Genomic DNA, 18941 nt, shown 5'->3' on the forward strand with positions numbered 1-18941 from the left:
GTATTCAATTTCTGTCCAAAATATTGAATCCAAAAAGATTCTACATTTGAAAACCCAGATAAGTTGGTTTTAACATCATACAGGAGAACTTCTATCTGTACCTTCATTGACTCAGAAGATGAATGTAGTTCTAAGAATATAAGAGCATCCCTATCTTTGATTTTGCAGCTAAAGGTTGCTCTCAGCAGGATACCTACTCCCTGGGCTTTCCTTCTGTGCTGCATAGTCACTCAGATCAATGCGTTCTTTCACCAAACTTCACAGAGTACAAGGTGTTTCCAGCAGAAAGGAGACACACACAGCAGTCTCACAAAAACAACCAACCTTGCCTCACAACTTAGACTAATCTCTATGGAATGTTTCAGCAAAAGTATTTCAAGGCATTTTGAGGCTCTCTGTTGGTCTGCCTCTTTAAAACAGCAATTTCTACCCTTTGGAAGGAAAGCCCCTGGGATCAATCTGTAATTAAGAGAGAAAACCTCAAGCTTAATACAGCGGGGAAGAAAAAAAAGGTTTTAAGGGATGTAAAACAAATCCAAGAGTACGGGGTGATAAACAAGACTGATCCGAAACACAGGAAGAATAATGCTTTTAAAAGCACTGAACAAAGTAGGACACTGTCCTTCCTCAAGGAATTTCTCCATTTTGTGTCACATTCAAGGAAAGTCCCCTCATAAGGTATCACTGCAACATGTTAAAAACTACCTGGAAATATGTACTTCAAAGCCCTGTCTCTTTGAAATTGTACATATGGTGGTGTACCCATGGTGATGAGGGCTACTTGTGTTTTTACAATGTGAGGTAAAAATGATCCTTAATCATGAATGTGTCAGTCTATTATAAATGTGTCCACAAATGAGTCATTCCATTCAGACGAAACAGGTCACAACATATGTAGACCCATATGAGATATTCATACATAGTAATGGTGTCATGTTCATTTTCGATACACTCTCATGGCCAGCCATTTTCCCTGAAGACTTCTCACTGCATTCCATTGTGCAGGGATGATCATGATGTAGCTTCTCTTGTGGAATTTGCCTGTTTGTTGGAGTGGGCGCAAATTGAAATCAGCATGTGTGCATCAGGTTGTTTCTCTGGATCCTGTTTCAGAGAGGCAATGTGAATGTTGAGTGCTACAGCAATGGAGGAATGTTGTTCTTTCTTTGGTCTGTCGCACATCGCGGCCATTGCCCATGCCAAGGAAAATACCTTGCAAACTGCTGACTTTGATAACAGTGGGAAATCTGATTCTGTCTGCATGCACTCACTCTATCGAGGCAGGCAGTAAGCAAGCTGTTTTGAATCCCCAATGAATGTGTTTTTCTAATGACTTTCCTCTCAGAACATTTGAGTAAATGAGGGTCTCCGATTGCAGCAATGCTTTGATTCACACACAAAAGCACAGTTGTTTGCAGTGTTGTTTGCAGGTATGCTTGTCTTTTGTGCATTCAGTATACAACAATCAGCAATGGGAATGACGGGTGGAGAGAGGTGGTGGGGATGTAATTGACTTCAATGTGATATTCCATAAATAAGTATAAACACAAAACATGTCCATTATAACTGCTCATGTGTTGCAAACGTCACATTACTGTACAGTAATATCGATTTATAAAATGTGTAACAGTAGGATGAAGTCTAAAATATCTTGTTTTATATTGTTGGAAACTGCATTACTTTGGTTCTGTGACATAATGCCTCTGTTCCCAACTGCACTTGGGTATTATACTTTTTAAAGGTTTTAATGCAATGAATAAACATAACAAGACTTTGAAACACCTGTTAAAATATAGGTAATGTTGTAACTACATATGTGCATACTGTACATAATGAGAAGAGAAAGCAAAGCCCTTGTGAGGCAAAGTGAGATGTGTTACATGTCTGAATGCCTTTGCAGGCGGTAATGTTGACTCTGGAAGCTTCATGGAGCCCTGGCTGCTGCAGGCCAGGAAACATCACTAGCACTAGGGCCATGTGGGACCTCTCCTTAAAAAAGTTTCAGATTTTTTTTCTCCACAACCCATTGTAAGCAATCAGGCAAATAGAAGCTTGCAGTGCACAGTCACTTCTTTCCAGGAGGCAGAGAGCAATGCTCAGTCTACTGACAGGAGAGCCAGCAGACCGACAAGAAGTCAGGACATATTCTCATAGCAGAAACAGACGGTAACACCAGCAGTGGGTTTTCTGAAGCCCACTTTTGCTCTCCTGGGTGTGAGTGCTCCTGAATGCACATTCAAACTATTCTACTGCTGCCACCAAAGATCTGCAGATGCACTCAAATCCAAGCTTACTATTCAACCCTGCCTCTGTCTCAAGACTCCCACAAAAGCTGTACCCGCGGGAAGAGGATACACATGTTTTATTGACAGAGCGACAGGTGGTTTGAGTTTGAGCTGTTGGGTTTTTTCCTGTGTGGTAAGCTGAGGCGTCTTTAGAGCCAGTATGTTGCCTATTGTTGTGGCATGTTTGGTATTCTTCCTGTTGGGCTCGGGTCAGGCTCAGGTTGCCACACAGACTCAGGGGGAGAGCCAGAGTCGTGGCCAGGGGCAGGACAGCTCTGCCAACCCTTGGAGGCAGGTGATTCAGTGGGAGAACAATGGACGACTGTTTAGCCTGCTGAACAGTGGAGCTGAATACGTACCTGCAGGGGCCCAGGAAAGAGGTCCCAGGGTGGTTGTGGCAGACACTCAGCCACGCTCTTCACGTAGACCTCAGGGAGGCAATGTCCGCCGACAAGCTCCATCAAGAGGGTCCTCTGAGACTGTCCGTGGCCAGGCAAGGCATCCTTTTGGCTTTGGACAGGTTCCTGATAACTGGAGACAAACTGCAGGCAGCACAGGGGGCGGCCAGTTCCAAGGATCCACTGGCACTCGCCTCAGGCCATCCACAGGCTCTTCATCGTCATCATCATCAACCTTTTCTTCATCTTTTATACCATCCTACCCACAAAACCCATTTCCTCAACAACCTCCTTTCCAACCAGTACCTTATGATCCTAGTTTTGTAGAAGGGCCAGTCAGGAGCTACGAGCCACCTTTTCAGCCTGTTGCCGGTGGAGGATTTGGTGGGGGAGGATTTGGTGGGGGAGGATATGGTGGGGGAGGAAATGTCGGTGGAGCATATGGTACTGGACCGGGGTACACTCAAGGAGGGTATGGTACTGGACCCGGGTACACTGGAGGAGGGTATGGTACTGGACCCGGGTACACTGGAGGAGGGTATGGTGGTGGTCAGCCCCAAGTGTTCCCAGGCTCTCCTTCTGATGTTTCTGAAGATGGCTACCGCTACTACCAGCCTTATGGCTATGGGCCAAATCCTGTGGTGCCTGCACGTGCAGCCCAACCTGCCCGTGCAGCCCAACCTGCCCGTGCAGCCCAACCTGCCCGTGCAGCCCAACCTGCCCAACCATCGTTTGCAGATGGTCTGGACCACAGATACTCCCACAGTATCTTCAATGCGGAGACTGGTCAGGCTGTACCTGCTGTTCCTGCTGTCCCTGCCCCTGAATTCAACCAGGCAGTTCCTGTGATAGTGGACAGGACAGGAGCAGCTGGTCAACCACAAATCAGGAGCCCTCAGTATGAGCAGTTTCCTCCATTTGGAAGATCCCAGCCTCCTGTGGCGCAGCCCATTCCTCAAGCCAGAAGTTCTCCAAACTCCGGCATCGAGAACCCCAATGTAAATGTCGGGAGTGTGTACCGGCCAGAACAGAGAGGTATGGTAAGCTTTACTGTATGGTTTGGGTTTTGTGAACTAACACAATGTATCCATTACTTCAAATGTTGAAGATATCAGTAGAAGCTGTGAAATATGGATGGCAGATTTCGAATCATGTGTTTGAAGAAAAGTCGGCACCTGAAATATTTCACATTTTCAGTGGAAAGAGGAGACACATGTTCACTGATCACTTTTTGATCAGATTTATGTCTGATGCTGAGAGATGAATCTAAAATGTGTAAAGAGTAACCCTAACCCCAACTGAGGGGAATAAAAAGTTTACATTTCCTTTAAGCACATAGTCATGTTTTTTCCAGTATTCTTCTTACATTTGATCAGATATCTCCAGCAAACAGAATGAAACGGCTGCTTACAATTCAGCCTGTTCTTCAGTTTACAAACGCACCAAATTGGACACAAGGTTCATCTTTTCCCACTTGTATAGTTATTGAAACCAGGTGTTGAGCGAAGCCCTGCCCGTGTACAAAGAGCACACACAAGAACCACTGTGTTTTTCTCTGGGGAGTTCTGTGCTACACAAAAGTTGACTAGTTCATGCCGTGTGCGGATTTGGGTAATGGTGGTGGTGACCTCATTGGGGGTCTGGTGACAGGGGGTGTTGGTGGGCCCTTGCTGCGTCCTGGGCTTGAGGACACCAGAGGGAAAACTAGGGAGGGGGATACAGTACTTCACCACTCCCTGAGGGGGAGGGGGAACATGGAAAGTCCCTGTAATGGGGTCCATTGCTTCATCAAAATCCAAGAAATACTTAGTCAGAATTATTAGGGCAAGTATGAGTGACGATAGTGCTTTGGCTTATAAAGCATATATTTACTTAAACGTTTAAGGTACTATGGAGTAGGAAGCTCATTGTTAATGCTGAGAAAAGAATGCAAACATGAGAAGTTTTTCTATGTTCTGACTGCCAGAAGTTATGTATGTTCTGAGCTGAGAGAAAATAAGTACCTCCAAAAGACTTCTCTGACTCTTAATAATGAAGATTTACTTTACTTTAAATTATACTACTCAATATTTTTGCATTACTGTGCGGCAGTTTCTATCAGCAACTATAACGCTTGGAGCCATTTCTACAGTACAGAAAGCATGTGTGCAGATGCCATAGTGAGACAGTAATCATTGTGATAAATATTCAGCTATTGATAGCTGTTGAATAGTTCACATTTATATTGCACTGCTTTATGGCTTTATACTGCTTTATGCTTTAAGTCATTTTGGCTTTTATAGTTTAATCATGACTACTGTGATCTACACGTTTAAAATTCACCTAAAGCTATAAAGTAACTACACAGGCATATATATTAACCATATTTATTCATTTATTTTAAAACCTTTTTAAAGCCACCATTGTGTTGTAAGGAAGTAAAGTACATATGAAACACTATATGTGTCAGACATTGTCGATCATTTCCTCCCCTTCATTCCTTATCGGGCAAACTGATGAAGGATTTTCTTCAACAATGAGTTCAATTTGAGAGTCTATTGAAAGGGATGAATCCGATCAATTCACAAGGGTATTTTACTGAGGGTTGGTAGTACTCTAGTCCAGTCGCTGCTGGAGGGACCTTACACTGTGCAGCCTTGGTAAATGTATGTACACCTTGAGTGTAGTTTCTGAATGCAGTAATCTTGCTGTTTTTGTATTGAGACATGTATGATGGTAAATATGGGACGAAAAGGTTTGCATATTGTCAAGACCAATTGCCCTTTCATCCCACACTCCCATGCTCTCATATTCCCTGAAAAAGCCACACACAGTCATAGGTGAGAGTGATTAGACGTAGGATTAGTTCATTCAGCTGTATTACAAAATACTACCAGGCAAAAGTGGCTGTGATATACTCTATATTTAATTATTGAACGCTGTTGTGATTTTCCTTTTTCAAATGACCTCAATGAACATGAAGTATTCTAATCTATCAGTCTCCTGCAGCTAACCGCCAATAGCTTAAAGCAGGAGTGTCTGGAGAGGGAGCCCTCATGTCTTTTATTATGCTTTATTAGATGGTATAAAAAGCACCGCAAGATTCAGTTTCCTTTCTCCTTGCCCCACTTAGAGTGTAATGTGTGGCTTTGTCACATGCTGTCGAGAGCTGATCAGCTTTGGCTTCTCAATACACTTTATCCCTCTGAAAGAGACCCAATTTTCACATTTCAAAAGATTAGGAGGCAGAGAACAAAGCCTTCCTAGGGTGAGGAGAAAAAAACGAGGTTGTGAGTGCTCTCAGAAAACCTCTGCGTTATGCGCTGGACTTACAGGGTTTACATAGTCTACCCCAGGAAGCTTCCCCCTCTCTTTGACTTCTGCCTTAGAGAGAGCTGTCATATAGGATGTTTTACACAATGCCCACATAGGCAAAGCTTTGCAGCTGGGGAGGTAGGCAACTTCCTATCTGGTTGCCATAAACAGACTGTTTCTAAAGCCTTTCGTGTTAATCCAAAATAAGAAAAACTGCAATATTTCATCATTTCATATTGCTTTATTTGTAGGATTGAATTATCACTTCTAGACTTAGAGGTCAGATGTTTGACTTTAACAAGCTCAAATTAAAGTGTGTCTGGCCTGTGAACTTAACAAAGAGGGGTGATAAGCAATTGCCAGAGACCCTTGCTGGCTTGGCCTTTAGTGGGAAAGGGAGAGAAAGACATTCACTGTGACAAGTCAGGCCTGGCGTTTTTACTTGTTCCTCAGGTTTGTGACAGACCTGGTCAGTGGTGCACTTTACAAAACAGCAGTGTTTTGAAATCCCTGTTGTTTTTGCCCTGGCACGTACGTTCTCCCTTTCTGGCTCTCTGTCTGGCTCTCTAGCTGTATCTCTTCATCTCTGTCACAAGTGACAGACTTGCAAAATCCAAAGTCTGAAAAACACAGACTGCATTGCAACAACCTCTCTTGTGATACTGTAGATCAGATATTTCCAAGTTTAGCTTTTTTCCCCAAAAGATATGTGGAATCCTAGTCATCTTACATACATCCTAGTCATCTTAAATACATCCTAGTCATTCTTTATTTTACGGTTACAATGAAGTGACATGTTTGCATAAAGATCAGTGCACAACTGCACATGGAAGAACAAATCATTAGAAAAACAATTGTTGGTATACAAGTTGTTCCTTTTTGCAACTCTTATGCTCTCTCATCCGTGTCTGGCAGGCCTATTAAGCAAAAGTGTTATTAGAAAACCGTGATCATAATCTGAAAGGATCCGTTATTAGTGGCCTAAGGCTCTCTTTATAGTGCCCCACTCTTGATCTGGTGGCCATGTGACACGCTATCCCCCAATAAGTATCACCATAAAGACTCCATTAATAAAAAGATGATGACAAATATGTGAAAGAGTTCCTCTAGTTCTGGGCTTTGCACTGGCAATGACAGGAATGGCTGCAATGAAAAGAGGTGCTTTATCAGATCATTGGATCACTAAAGTAAATCTTAACAATGCTTTATTTGTTTGAGTCTAAAACGGTCTAATCCAATAAGTAATCACTCTTTTATTTTCACCATTTGAAGCAGGTTTGTTTGATTTCTACGAAAATGACTTGTGCTTTTTGGAGTAAGTTTGAGTGTAAGGCAATATATGGTGAGCATTGTGTCTTTCATTACAGGTTTGCCTGACCTTGTTCCTGATCCAAACTATGTCCAGGCTTCCACATATATCCAGAGAGCCCACATGTATTCTCTCCGCTGTGCTGCTGAAGAAAAATGTCTTTCAAGGTAAACACAATTCTGTATGTCCTTTGCTGGCCTGTGTTTATTTATTCATACATGTATTTAGTTTCTTAATGGGTTCAATCTAATGTCACGGTATCACAAATATTTGTGTCCCTTTGGGTTCTGTTTTCATGTTAAAGTTCTAATGTCATAAATGTTGTTATTGAATGTGCTAATAATGGTTTGTGGCTCAGTGGGAAGCACACATACAGATATCCAATTGGGGTATATTGAACAACACAATGTAGCCCCCTGTGTCCTGTCCATATTTAACCCTGCTTTAGACCATGCATTTACAGAAAATTGTTTTTATGAAAGACTAACATCATTTATAAGCTGTTTTACCTTTGGGTAGCATTACCCAGCAAGTGAACCATCCACAATTGCAACGTAGCCACAAGAATATACAGTTAAAAAATGTACCAACTGCACAACATTAGAACTGAATCCTGGTCACCTTTGGGGAAACAGACTGTTGTTACTTTCATTTCTCTGTGTTGGTGGATCCATCCCCTGAGCCTCAAACCCAGGCCCTTTGCACTAAAGACACTATTGAAATGATGAAAGTGTGCTGTCCCCATGGCTGCTCTATTTGCCCTCTTCCCATCACAAGCACAGCCATCGCTCAAAGCCCTTTCATATCCTGTCTGAGTTTGCAGCAATCACCGACAGATGGGCTGTTGTAATTTGCCATACACTCCAATGTCAACAACAGCCGCAAGATGAATGGCTTAGATCTTCAGTGGTATTGTGAACTCGAGGTTGTTCCTCCTTTTTCACAGTAAAAGTGAATTGTGCTACAGAATCTCCTCATGTTGAATCAGTGTATTTGGAGAGATGGTTGTAATCTGTACAGTAGAATACATGATTAAGTAGATATGCTTCTGCTTTCAATCCTGTCCAGTCTCACTCCTGTTTTCTTTCCTTGTCTTAGTAATGAGAAACAGGCATGACGACATTCTTTTTTAAGCAACTTGTGCGGTTTCCCTCACTGATTTGGTCCTGATGTATGTGTCCGTTATCCAGCTCCGCCTATGGGCCTGAGGTCACCGACTACGATGTAAGGGTCCTGCTGCGATTCCCACAGAGGGTGAAGAACAAGGGGACTGCCGACTTCATGCCTAACAGGCCACGTCATACCTGGGAGTGGCATAGCTGTCATCAGTAAGTACCGATACAAAACAGATTTCACCCAATCAGATAAATAGGCTTTTGTCTCTGTAGCATTAGCTGTTGCAGTATCCAGCTATTTGGCACATTAATGTCAGCTCAATTTGATTTTTTTTGTAACAAATGTCAGTAGACTGGTTTATGCTGATCATCTTTCCCATTAAAAGGTTATTCCACTATTACAAAAGAGACAGATTGTAAGATCTAATAGTGAAATGCATGATGTAGCTGAATTTGTTACATACATTCCATGAATATGAATAATATTTAATTAATGTATTGAATTATGATGGATGACGATTTGCAATTCTGGGCTGATCTGGATGAGCAAAGACACATCCAAGTAAGTTTTATTTAAATAGCCCACTATCACAAATTATAAATCTGCCTCAAGGGGCTTTTCAATCTCTACAGCATATCATACCCAATGTCCTAAGACCATTGAATTGGTTAGGGAAAAGTGCCTTAAAAGGGAAAAAATGAAGGAAACCTCTCCAACTTATGAGGGATCGTTTTCTTTTGACTGCTGAAATGCAATCTAGCTGTTCATCATCTCTCGCTATGCGGACATGCTTGTACTAGATGTTGTGGGTACAGAATGGATCAACAGAGCACTGAGTTCATGTCCAATAAGTTGATGTGGCACATGTCAATGTCATTTGGCCAGACATAAATGCAGATTAGATGTCATAGTGCCCTATAAGATCCATATTGTGCCCTACAGGGATATGCAGCATGAAAAGACAAGCCTTGCATTGGTTAGCCGAGAAAGTACACATATGATTCTGTTTCCTAGTCTTAAAAGGAACCTATGGAGTTGATTAGCGAGCCAACCATGTGTGAAATAATATAAAAACGATAATATTACATGAAGAATAATGGTGTATAGACATGTGGGTTTGATCAATTTAGCGAGCTAATTTCTCATTGTGCCTTTCATGGTGAACAGATTTCAGTTGTACTTGCCAGTCGTGGCTCTGGGGGACTGCTGATGAGGTGATTTTGGGGTTATCGTCAGTGTTTTATGGCATTATATTCCATAGACTGCATTTTATCTGAATTTCAGCAAGTCCGCCCACTGACGATAGTGCCAGGCTCTACTTTACTACCCTCATCTTAGAGGAATGTTGACTAGCCGTTAGGAGATTGGCAGTGTTGTTGCTGTTTGACATCGGTCTGCATTCGCACAGTGGTTCCCAGGAGGTGGAAAGCCAAGACAATCATTCGACAATGACGAATCAATGCAGTTTTCCCGTCAATCTGTGGCGCCAAATCACACAGCTGCTAAAGAATGATGGATATGGGTTACTGGGACAGAGTGTTTGTTAACAAAGACATCTCTTTAGGGGAAGAAAATCTCTAGCCCAGATTCTCACAATAAACTTTCCTGCCCTACATTTCTGTTAAAAAAGCTGTGTAGTTGACAGTCTTGCTTTTCATTACAGTCACCCTTATCTTTCTCACTGGAGTAATAGAAGAAGGGAAGGGAACAGCCTCTCTTGAGTATCATGGTGCCAAGAAAATGTTGGAATTCTATATGTTTTTGCACGTTTTTGCACAAATGAGGACAACGAAATCCATGTAGAACATATTTTGTTATGCCAGTCAGTGCAGGAAACAAGTGGAAGTCATTATAATGCTGTATTTATTTTTGTAGGAGTTTTTGTGGGGATCACGCATAAGTTAATTATAAAGTTCTTCAACTATGTTTGTCTCGGTCCCTTACGGCATAACTGTATGAAAGTATGTGACCTTTGTGGTAAGAGATCATGGCTGCTATTTGTGCAGGTGCTTGGACATTTGTATTCATATCCTGCTTGCACATTGTGAACGGCGTATGTCATGCCACTGCTAAGTACTTCTCAAAGACTTAAGTTCCCTGTAATTTACAACAACCCAGGCTGTGATCTGAGAAAAAGTCTTGTTTGTGGCAACACCAGTGGAAAATGACTCATGGCTTCGAAGAAGGAATGGAATGTTTTGTATATTACGATTACAAATTATTCTAGTTAAATCCTCTATGTGTTCTCGCAACACTGCATTCTCTGTAGTTGACATAGTCGGCGAGGGGATCCAGAAATTCGAGGAGGCAAGGGTCCCTTCCAGGCACCTCGTAATCCAGCACCTCCCACTCTCTGTCTTTTTCTCTGCACCCCACACCCTTTCTTTCTATTTCACACACACACATACAGTACACACACATATACGGTTGATAATCATCATGCTGTTGATAATCATCTCAAGCCACTGAATTGAATGCCAGTTTCGGGAACACCAACAAAGACTGTTATTCAACCTTCAAGGCCCTCCTTTATATACATGTGATCAAATATACAGTCACACGTATTGAACAAATTGCATGTGTGCTTTCGTGGCCCACATAAAATAAGCCTGTCAACACACTCTGCCATGTACATTTGCATGTTAACAGAGACAGAACAGTAATGTATGCCCTAGTCTCAATGCATACAGTGTTCGGCAGCTGATAATAACTGGCAGGTTTCTACCTGGTAGCAGCTCCTTTGGAAAGAATGAGTCCTTGAATGGTCACTGGCTCCATTAGGGGAAAGTACCTATGTTTCCTTCAATCTTTAATGAGTGTTCCAGTAAAAGCTGTCGCTACGTGGAATCATTAGCCATGAAGCAAGGCGAAAGGTAATATTTATATAGTCTGAGTTGGTCTGAATGTGTAAGATTCAGTGCTTACATCACCCACTGCAACGACGTAAGCCAACAGCAATTACATATACTGGATAAAGCAAATAAACAATCAAAGGATAATGGAAATAAATACTTTCAATAACTGCAAAAAGGTGGAATTACTTTTGTAATTTCAAACTGTAATTTGGGGAATATTGTCATATTGATTTTTGTATCTAAAATGTAAAGAGTTTAGCTATTGGGATCAATTTAGTATTAGAAAGGTTGTTGTTAAGTGTGTTGGATTGGAGACATGTTGTCCTTGCTAAACTTTGTGTTATTTATTAATAAGAAATGTTGACAACATGAAGTTAAACCCCTTTTATGCAAATAAGAGAGTTCAACCTCTCAGGCACAGCCACTTAACACTATGGGAAAACAGCTAACACATACAGTACATACAGTAAATGCCTGCTTGCCTTCACTACACAATGAATAAAGCTTTGTCAAAAATATTTCCAAAACATTTGTTCATGTATTCCATATGACAAAAATGGCCTACTGCAATACCGTGGGTGTTTCTCAATCGCGAGTACTCTTGCTTGGTAGCACATGTCTGCCGAGCATCTTGCTTCAGAAGCGAGGCAAGAATACTTCCTGACATTCGGAAAACAAAGAGTGGAACACGCTAGCAAGTGTGCAGGTGTGCGTCATATGATAGGCTCCGCCTTACATCTTCCGCCACACATTTGGGGAAATTGGTCCGTGCGCAAAGCATTGTGGGGATTTTAAGACCGCGGAGTCTACTCATGTGCAGCCTCGATATTTCTCCAAACGGAGTACGCCGGGCTCGGTAGATTTCCAAGTATACTGGAGATTGGAACAGTTCTTCGGCGGCACTCGATGACGTAGTATGCTTGAAATAGTGGCTCTGGAGCAGCTTTACTCGCGATTGAGAAACACCCCGTATGTTGCTTTTTACATTGAATTGTAATTGGGGACTCTTTAAATGCTTGTCAAGCTTTTGTTAACATTGAATCAACATTGATTTAACTCTGTTCATTTGCAGGTTGAACTGTCATTTGTGGTGGTATTATGTTATACTGATAAACACTTCCTCTGAGCCTCATTAAGGTTCATTGCTAAATTAGACTGCTATATATGTAGCTACTGTACTTGTCAAATAAAATTGTACACACAGTAGGACCTTTGCCATCTGAGTTATGCAGACCAGAATGTTGGTTGCTATGCTACTGTATTTGTTGTGGCTGTGACACATGATGTCATGTCTGGAAACCTGACAGCCATGCTTCATGTTCAGCAGTGCTTCACACCCACTGCCATCCATAACTATTCTGCTTGTGTATGCACCACCAACAGCGAGCCAGTTATCCTGTCGTTTATTGAGAGTGCTTTCAATGAGCTATAGAAAAGTAAGTTTGCTAATGTTTCTGGAAAGGTATTTTCAGCCATAGTATTCAGACATTTGCACATCAAGGTTCACTTTTCAGACATGTAAACTCAAGAGATAAATCCCTTTTAATGTATTCTTATTTTGTTGTGACCACATTAAGCAGGCTTGTAAAAAGTGAAAAGCATCCCGGGTCACTTTGAAATTTGGGAGCGGTCCAAGCCATACAGCAGTTAATATTGCAGATGATTTGAAATGGACCGGCTCTTGGACAGAGTCACTTTAGTTCAGTTGAGATGATCAGTGCCCATGTGCACCCAGGCTTCCCTAAGCTGCTCAAGCTGTGCAAACAAACACACACCAAAACCAACACACAAACACACTGGGCGACACACACAGATGTGCACATACGCATGCAAATAGCCACAAGTACAAACACATCTAAATGTGCACACGCTCACACACCTCCGATCTTGCTGAGTGATACAAGCTAATTAACAACATTCATACATCATTAGGGTGTTAATGTCGTGCCTCGGCAATACTTTATTGTTGCCATTAATTAGTGTCCTTTGATACTTTATGATGTGTTCAGTCAAGGTGCAACATTACTTGTTAGCAGAAAAAGGTCAACGGGTCTATACATCCACTGTTTGTCTTAAAAGTCAACACGGATAAGCTAAATGAAGGCAAAATGGCAATGTCATTAATAAACCTAATAAAAACATAATAAGTTCTGCTCAGAGATTGTTTCTAAAGCACACAATGAATAACAGATGACACCAGAATGAACTAAGATTCCTCTTTGACTACATGCACAATCTGTTTTTTCCGACAGGCACTACCACAGTATGGACGAGTTCAGCCACTACGATCTACTGGAGGTCAGTACAGGACGGAAAGTGGCGGAGGGACACAAGGCCAGTTTCTGTCTGGAGGACACCACCTGTGACTTTGGTCACCTGAAGCGCTATGCCTGCACCACTCACACTCAGGTAACACAGCAAAACAATATGTGGAGTTGTGATGTTCACCTTCATTGGGAGGTCACCAGCTCTACTCTTGGTAGACTACTTTTCATCACAAGCTTTAGCAACCCCTAGGCCAGTTTCCATCCACGGCAGTTATTCAATTATAGAGCAGCACAACTCCAAAAAGTGCTTCATTATTTACATTGTCCAGTCATTTTCTAGATTAATCCATTCATCTTTTGGTCTAGAAAATGCTATAAGATTGTTAAAAGAAAATGTCCATCCCAGTTTTCTCGAAGTCCAAATATGTGTTGTCTTATGTTAAGTGTCTTTGAGTCCTTTGAAAATCCATCTATTAAAATAATAGTCAAATTGTTGTTATTTTCTATGATATATGCTTATATATACATTCAAGTGCAAATAATTGTATCTACTGTAAATAAATATAAGATATATTCTTTTGTATTATAACTTTTTGCCCGCATACTCGTCTTGACACAGTTAGAGGAGATCAGTATTCCTCCTGAGCGTCTCCCCTCTGTTTCTTCAGGGTCTGAGCCCGGGCTGCTACGATACATACAACGCTGATATCGACTGCCAGTGGATCGATATCACGGACATCCAGCCTGGAAACTACATACTAAAGGTAGGAGTCAAGTTTGTGGAGAGCACAAGGTCACATTTCATGGAAGACAGTGAGGGTCTGTGCCATCAAAACAAATTGATCTGAGTTATAAAAGATTAATAAAGTTACTGAAGTATTTAGGTTGTTCTATTTCTCTGGGTCCTAGCACTTTATCACACAGGGGTATCTATTCCAAACACCTTCTTTTTCTATCACTATTTAATGTAATGATTATGGTGTGTTGTAATTGGCCTTTTTTCCCTTTTTCTTTCAGCTCACAGTTAATCCCAAGTTTTTGGTGCTGGAATCAGACTTCACCAACAATGTGGTCAGGTGTAATATAAACTACACAGGACGGTTTGTTAGAACATCCAACTGCAAGATAGCACAGTAAGTAACAGAGAATATACACACTATTATCACATAGTTGGTAAGTGTTTGGTAATAATTGACTGGAAGCAATCTTCTCACAATTTGCAACAGCTGGGAAATAGTTTTGCTTTGATAGAACGCCCAAGCGTAACTCAGGGTGTGTGTCGTGTTCCCACCACTGAGTTACACTGAACCGCATTACTTAGGGGGTAACCGCTAAATGCAGTTTTATGAAGTGCCTCACAGTGTTTTGAATTACTGAGTGGACTTAATAGGTTCCTGGCTGAAATATTTGATGATATAATGAATAACTTTCTCATTCTCCAGTTAAGATTCATAGCCTCTGAAACTTTCATATCCTCCCTCAAAGGGAGATGTAGTGCTGTTGAACTTTTGAATAGCGCTATTAAGGAGTGTATCATTGCACTCAGAATTGCTCTCATATCCTCTTGAAAAGACGTTATGTAGAGAGTGGATATATGTGAGGAAAGCGTCATTAGGTTCAAGTGCTGCAGTTGGTCTCCCTTAGCTCCAGCGTTACAGTGAAACACACTTAAAAATATGTTGCCGAAGCATTTTTGGACTTAATGACAGCTGAATATAATAGTTAGGTACTGATGCCAATAAAATAATTACATTAGCAGATGCCATGAGCCATATTTCCATCATTAAAATCTTATATTTGAACTATTCCTCTATCTTAAAATATCACGTTAATGTATGTAATAATGACCGCAGTCTGATAGTAATAGTTTAACAGGCATTTTCTGCCCAATGTGGTATGACATTTGAATTTGAAGGTAGTCATCAAATTAAAAACAAATCACCATTGCATATACATTACATAAATTCATCATTAAATTGTAATTAGAAAACATAAGTCATGTTGATAACATTGATCACCTGCAAGTATTGACTGTGAGAATGTGATTTGCCATAATAGCTGGTCACCATTAAGGAAAGGAAGACTGACTTTTGTCTGCCTCTGCCTGAAATCAATTAGCTATTGCTTTTAGAAATGTATTAAAGAATACAAGTGGTGAATCTGCCGCTGTTGGCCCTGTAAACTGTGCGCTGTGAAAACATAAAGATTGACGATTTTGCAATAGTAAATAATAGCTATTATCTTAGCAAATAATAGCTATTATCTTAGCAAACAATACAATTATTTGCACTTGAATGTATATATAAAGATATATCATAGAAAATAACAACAATTTGACTATTATTTTAATAGATGGATTTTCAAAGGACTCAAAGACACTTAACATAAGACAACAAATATTTGGACTTCGAGAAAACTGGGATGGACATTTTCTTTTAACAATCTTATAGCATTTTCTAGACCAAAAAGATGAATGGATTAATCTAGAAAATGACTGGACAATGTAAATAATTAAGCTACGTTGGTCATTTACAATTGGATTGGTTAGTTACCATAATCAATGTATAAGAGAAAACAAGTTTGTATAGTTTTAAAATTGAAGTATGTAACACCTTTCACTGTTCATTATAAACAATCTATCAAATAACATTCAAATGTTCCTCGTAGTATGGAGTTGAACAAATGTTTTTGTTCATTTACAGGTCTTGATCGGGCGCTGGAGGTCTGCCACTATAGAGGGACCCTGACTTCCATTGAAATGTGAATGGAATCCATGTGTTGTTGGTTCATTGTTGATGTTTGTCTTACTAGTTTGTGCTGTCTCGTTATCCTGAGCCCATGAAAAACCTGGTTCACCTGGCACTGAAAAGCATGTGGTGGTTTAAGGTAGAAATACGCACACACACACATACATACACACATTATTGGATAATGCAAATAGCACGTTGATATCAGACCATAACAGTTTAAATCCCTGCAATCTAAGATTTTGTATTTCCTCTACCAACTTCTTGTTCACACTCTTCCAGTATGGTTTGGTTATAATCGGACACATCATTGACTTTGAGGTGTGTACTGTTTCTACGCACAAACATCGATGCCCATGATGGCAGAGTGTCTCTGTTTGAATTATAAATAAAGCATCAAACAGTGCCAGTGATGAAATGAGTGGTTCCAGACGAGTCAGGGTTCAGCCGCGATCCGACAAATACAATTACGGGACAATGTATTCCTGGGTGCATTCACCCATGCTCTGTGGGGACAGAAAGAGATGCCCACTGACTCAGAAGAACTATAATGTGTTCGTTTTTTTTCTTTTTCTCTTCACTGCCTCAGTGGGTCAGGCTGGGATACTGTGATTCCCTGGGCACATTCTGTTTAATGTTGTGTTAACAGCAAGAGGAAGACAGCAGGTCATATTTGCATTTGTCAACTGCATCAAATTATAAGTCAACATAAAAACAGGCTGTCAGCACAGGCCACTGTTCTCCTCTAAACCCGTGCATACTTGTGTCGTGTCCCCATTCGTTCTTTCTTATTTCAGTAAAACAGGAACAGGAAACTCAACTGGCAAACAGGGTGCTTTCCAGAAACTAGACTTGCAGTATGTACAGTACGCTTTTATATTCACACTGTCTTGGGGTCTCTTCTTCTACTACCAACACTGGTCGGATGGCACATCGGTCATCTTTACCTTTTGAAGAATGTGTATACAAATATTCCACTGATGCATGAATGATGGGGATTCTTTTGTTGTTGTATCCAGTTTGACCTGTTACTGTTATTTGTAAAAGTAAATAAACTTATATATTTTTTCTTGATAATATGAAATATTCAAAAAGCACTACAGCTACATACTCAGTGTTTTAATGCAGAGAAAGCCGTCCCTACCTACCTCTCCAATCGAGTGAGCTCTTTCTTGTTAAGTGTTGAAATGGCTCCTTCCTGTGTTGCAGCACACAATCTGGTGAATATATCAAAGAACACACAATGCAGGATGCAGACAATGACTAAGAGTAATCTTCTAAGAATTCAAGTTAGAATCCTTAAGATTTCAGTCCTGGTTTGTTGTGCGGCTTTAATACTAAATCAAACACACATGCAGCAGCTACTTTGTCGGCAGCAGTGCAGCAGAAGGGGCAACAAGCATATCTGTTTACAGTCGAAACCAAACAAACTCAAGTTTTAATAAAGTCAGTCAATAATTGACCTTTCTCCATGATGCCAGGATCAACGTGATGTGATTTCATATTTCACAAGGGGCTAGAAGTTCTCCTCCAGCAGCAGCGCACAGTATCAGGAGTTCAATCCTGAGTGAGAACATATAGTCACTTTTCATCAACAGCTCACTCTGACTGGGCCTTTTTGTTCTATTATCTCTTACAGTATAGTTTAAATTGATCCTTATCCCAAACTTGCCACCTGCTTTGGAACATTTTGGATACATGTTCATAGTTTTGGCTTCAGTAATATTGCCCTTCCTGGGGCTGGATTACAACAAAAGCCACTCCACGTTTCACCCCTTGTGCACTTCTCTTGTAAACCAGCAGCAGTAGGAATATTTGGTTTGTGTTAATACAGGAATCATATCATTTAAAGAGACTAAACGGATAAAACGTCAAACCATATTGCTGGATTATGCATTGTTTCCTCTTGAGCGTGAAGGCAATTTGAATCCATCACAAGACTGGCGGACCCCGCCACTAACAACAAAAACGACTTTACTGCACAGAGAGGTAATAACTGTATTTAAATACATTGAATGGCTATTGCAGGAAAGATGCTCACCATAAATAGTTTTAAAAAAGCGTTGTTATTTGATCTGCATTTATCGACATGGCAGGGTTAACGATCATACTGTGCTCTCACTGACGGGATGCAACAACATGTGACTGACATTGACATGTGGAACAACAGCACCAGAGTAGGCGACACATATACAGCGTCTTTGACATGTTGTGATGATATTTGTGATTCTGTAATGAACACCTGTCAAAGTTGTCATATACAATAAATACATGTACACATCCGCTGTGCACACTGAATGTAATATGAATGATCTGCATCACACTCACGGCACCGGATCCCTCGTATAAGATTTACACAGAATACATATCAGTAGACTCTCAGGAAATGCTGCGTGACAGGTGTGACAAGTTGCTGAAATCATCGCTTTCAAAAGAGATTAGGTGTTATATGTTTAATTCATTAAGTCATTTTCCTTTGAACTATGTATTTTTGTCATGCATGATTCAAACACGGGTATAGGTTTCGCATTTAAGAATACAAGGGAAAAAAACACTGCATATAAGATTCCTGCAAACACAAAACAATCAATGTGACAAATGGGTGGTGGCACTGGTGCATACAGTATGTGAGTGGCAGGCGATGTTTCCATATGCTGTGTAGACATCCTT

At 40.8% G+C, this 18941-nt stretch overlaps 1 protein-coding gene across 1 annotated transcript; it reads left to right on the plus strand.

Moving 5' to 3' along the window:
* The first annotated feature begins 2083 nt into the window (after positions 1-2083).
* loxl1 (lysyl oxidase-like 1) lies at positions 2084-18554 on the plus strand. Its single transcript, XM_034116877.1, has 7 exons — positions 2084-3718; positions 7345-7453; positions 8477-8614; positions 13510-13666; positions 14193-14288; positions 14542-14657; positions 16227-18554. Exons 1-7 carry the CDS (start codon positions 2446-2448, stop codon positions 16231-16233), a joined length of 1896 nt encoding a protein of 631 aa, XP_033972768.1. The 5' UTR covers positions 2084-2445; the 3' UTR covers positions 16234-18554.
* Positions 18555-18941: the final 387 nt, after the last annotated feature.

This window comes from Trematomus bernacchii, unplaced genomic scaffold (assembly GCF_902827165.1).
Source record: "Trematomus bernacchii unplaced genomic scaffold, fTreBer1.1, whole genome shotgun sequence".
Classification (NCBI taxonomy): Eukaryota; Metazoa; Chordata; class Actinopteri; order Perciformes; family Nototheniidae; genus Trematomus; species Trematomus bernacchii.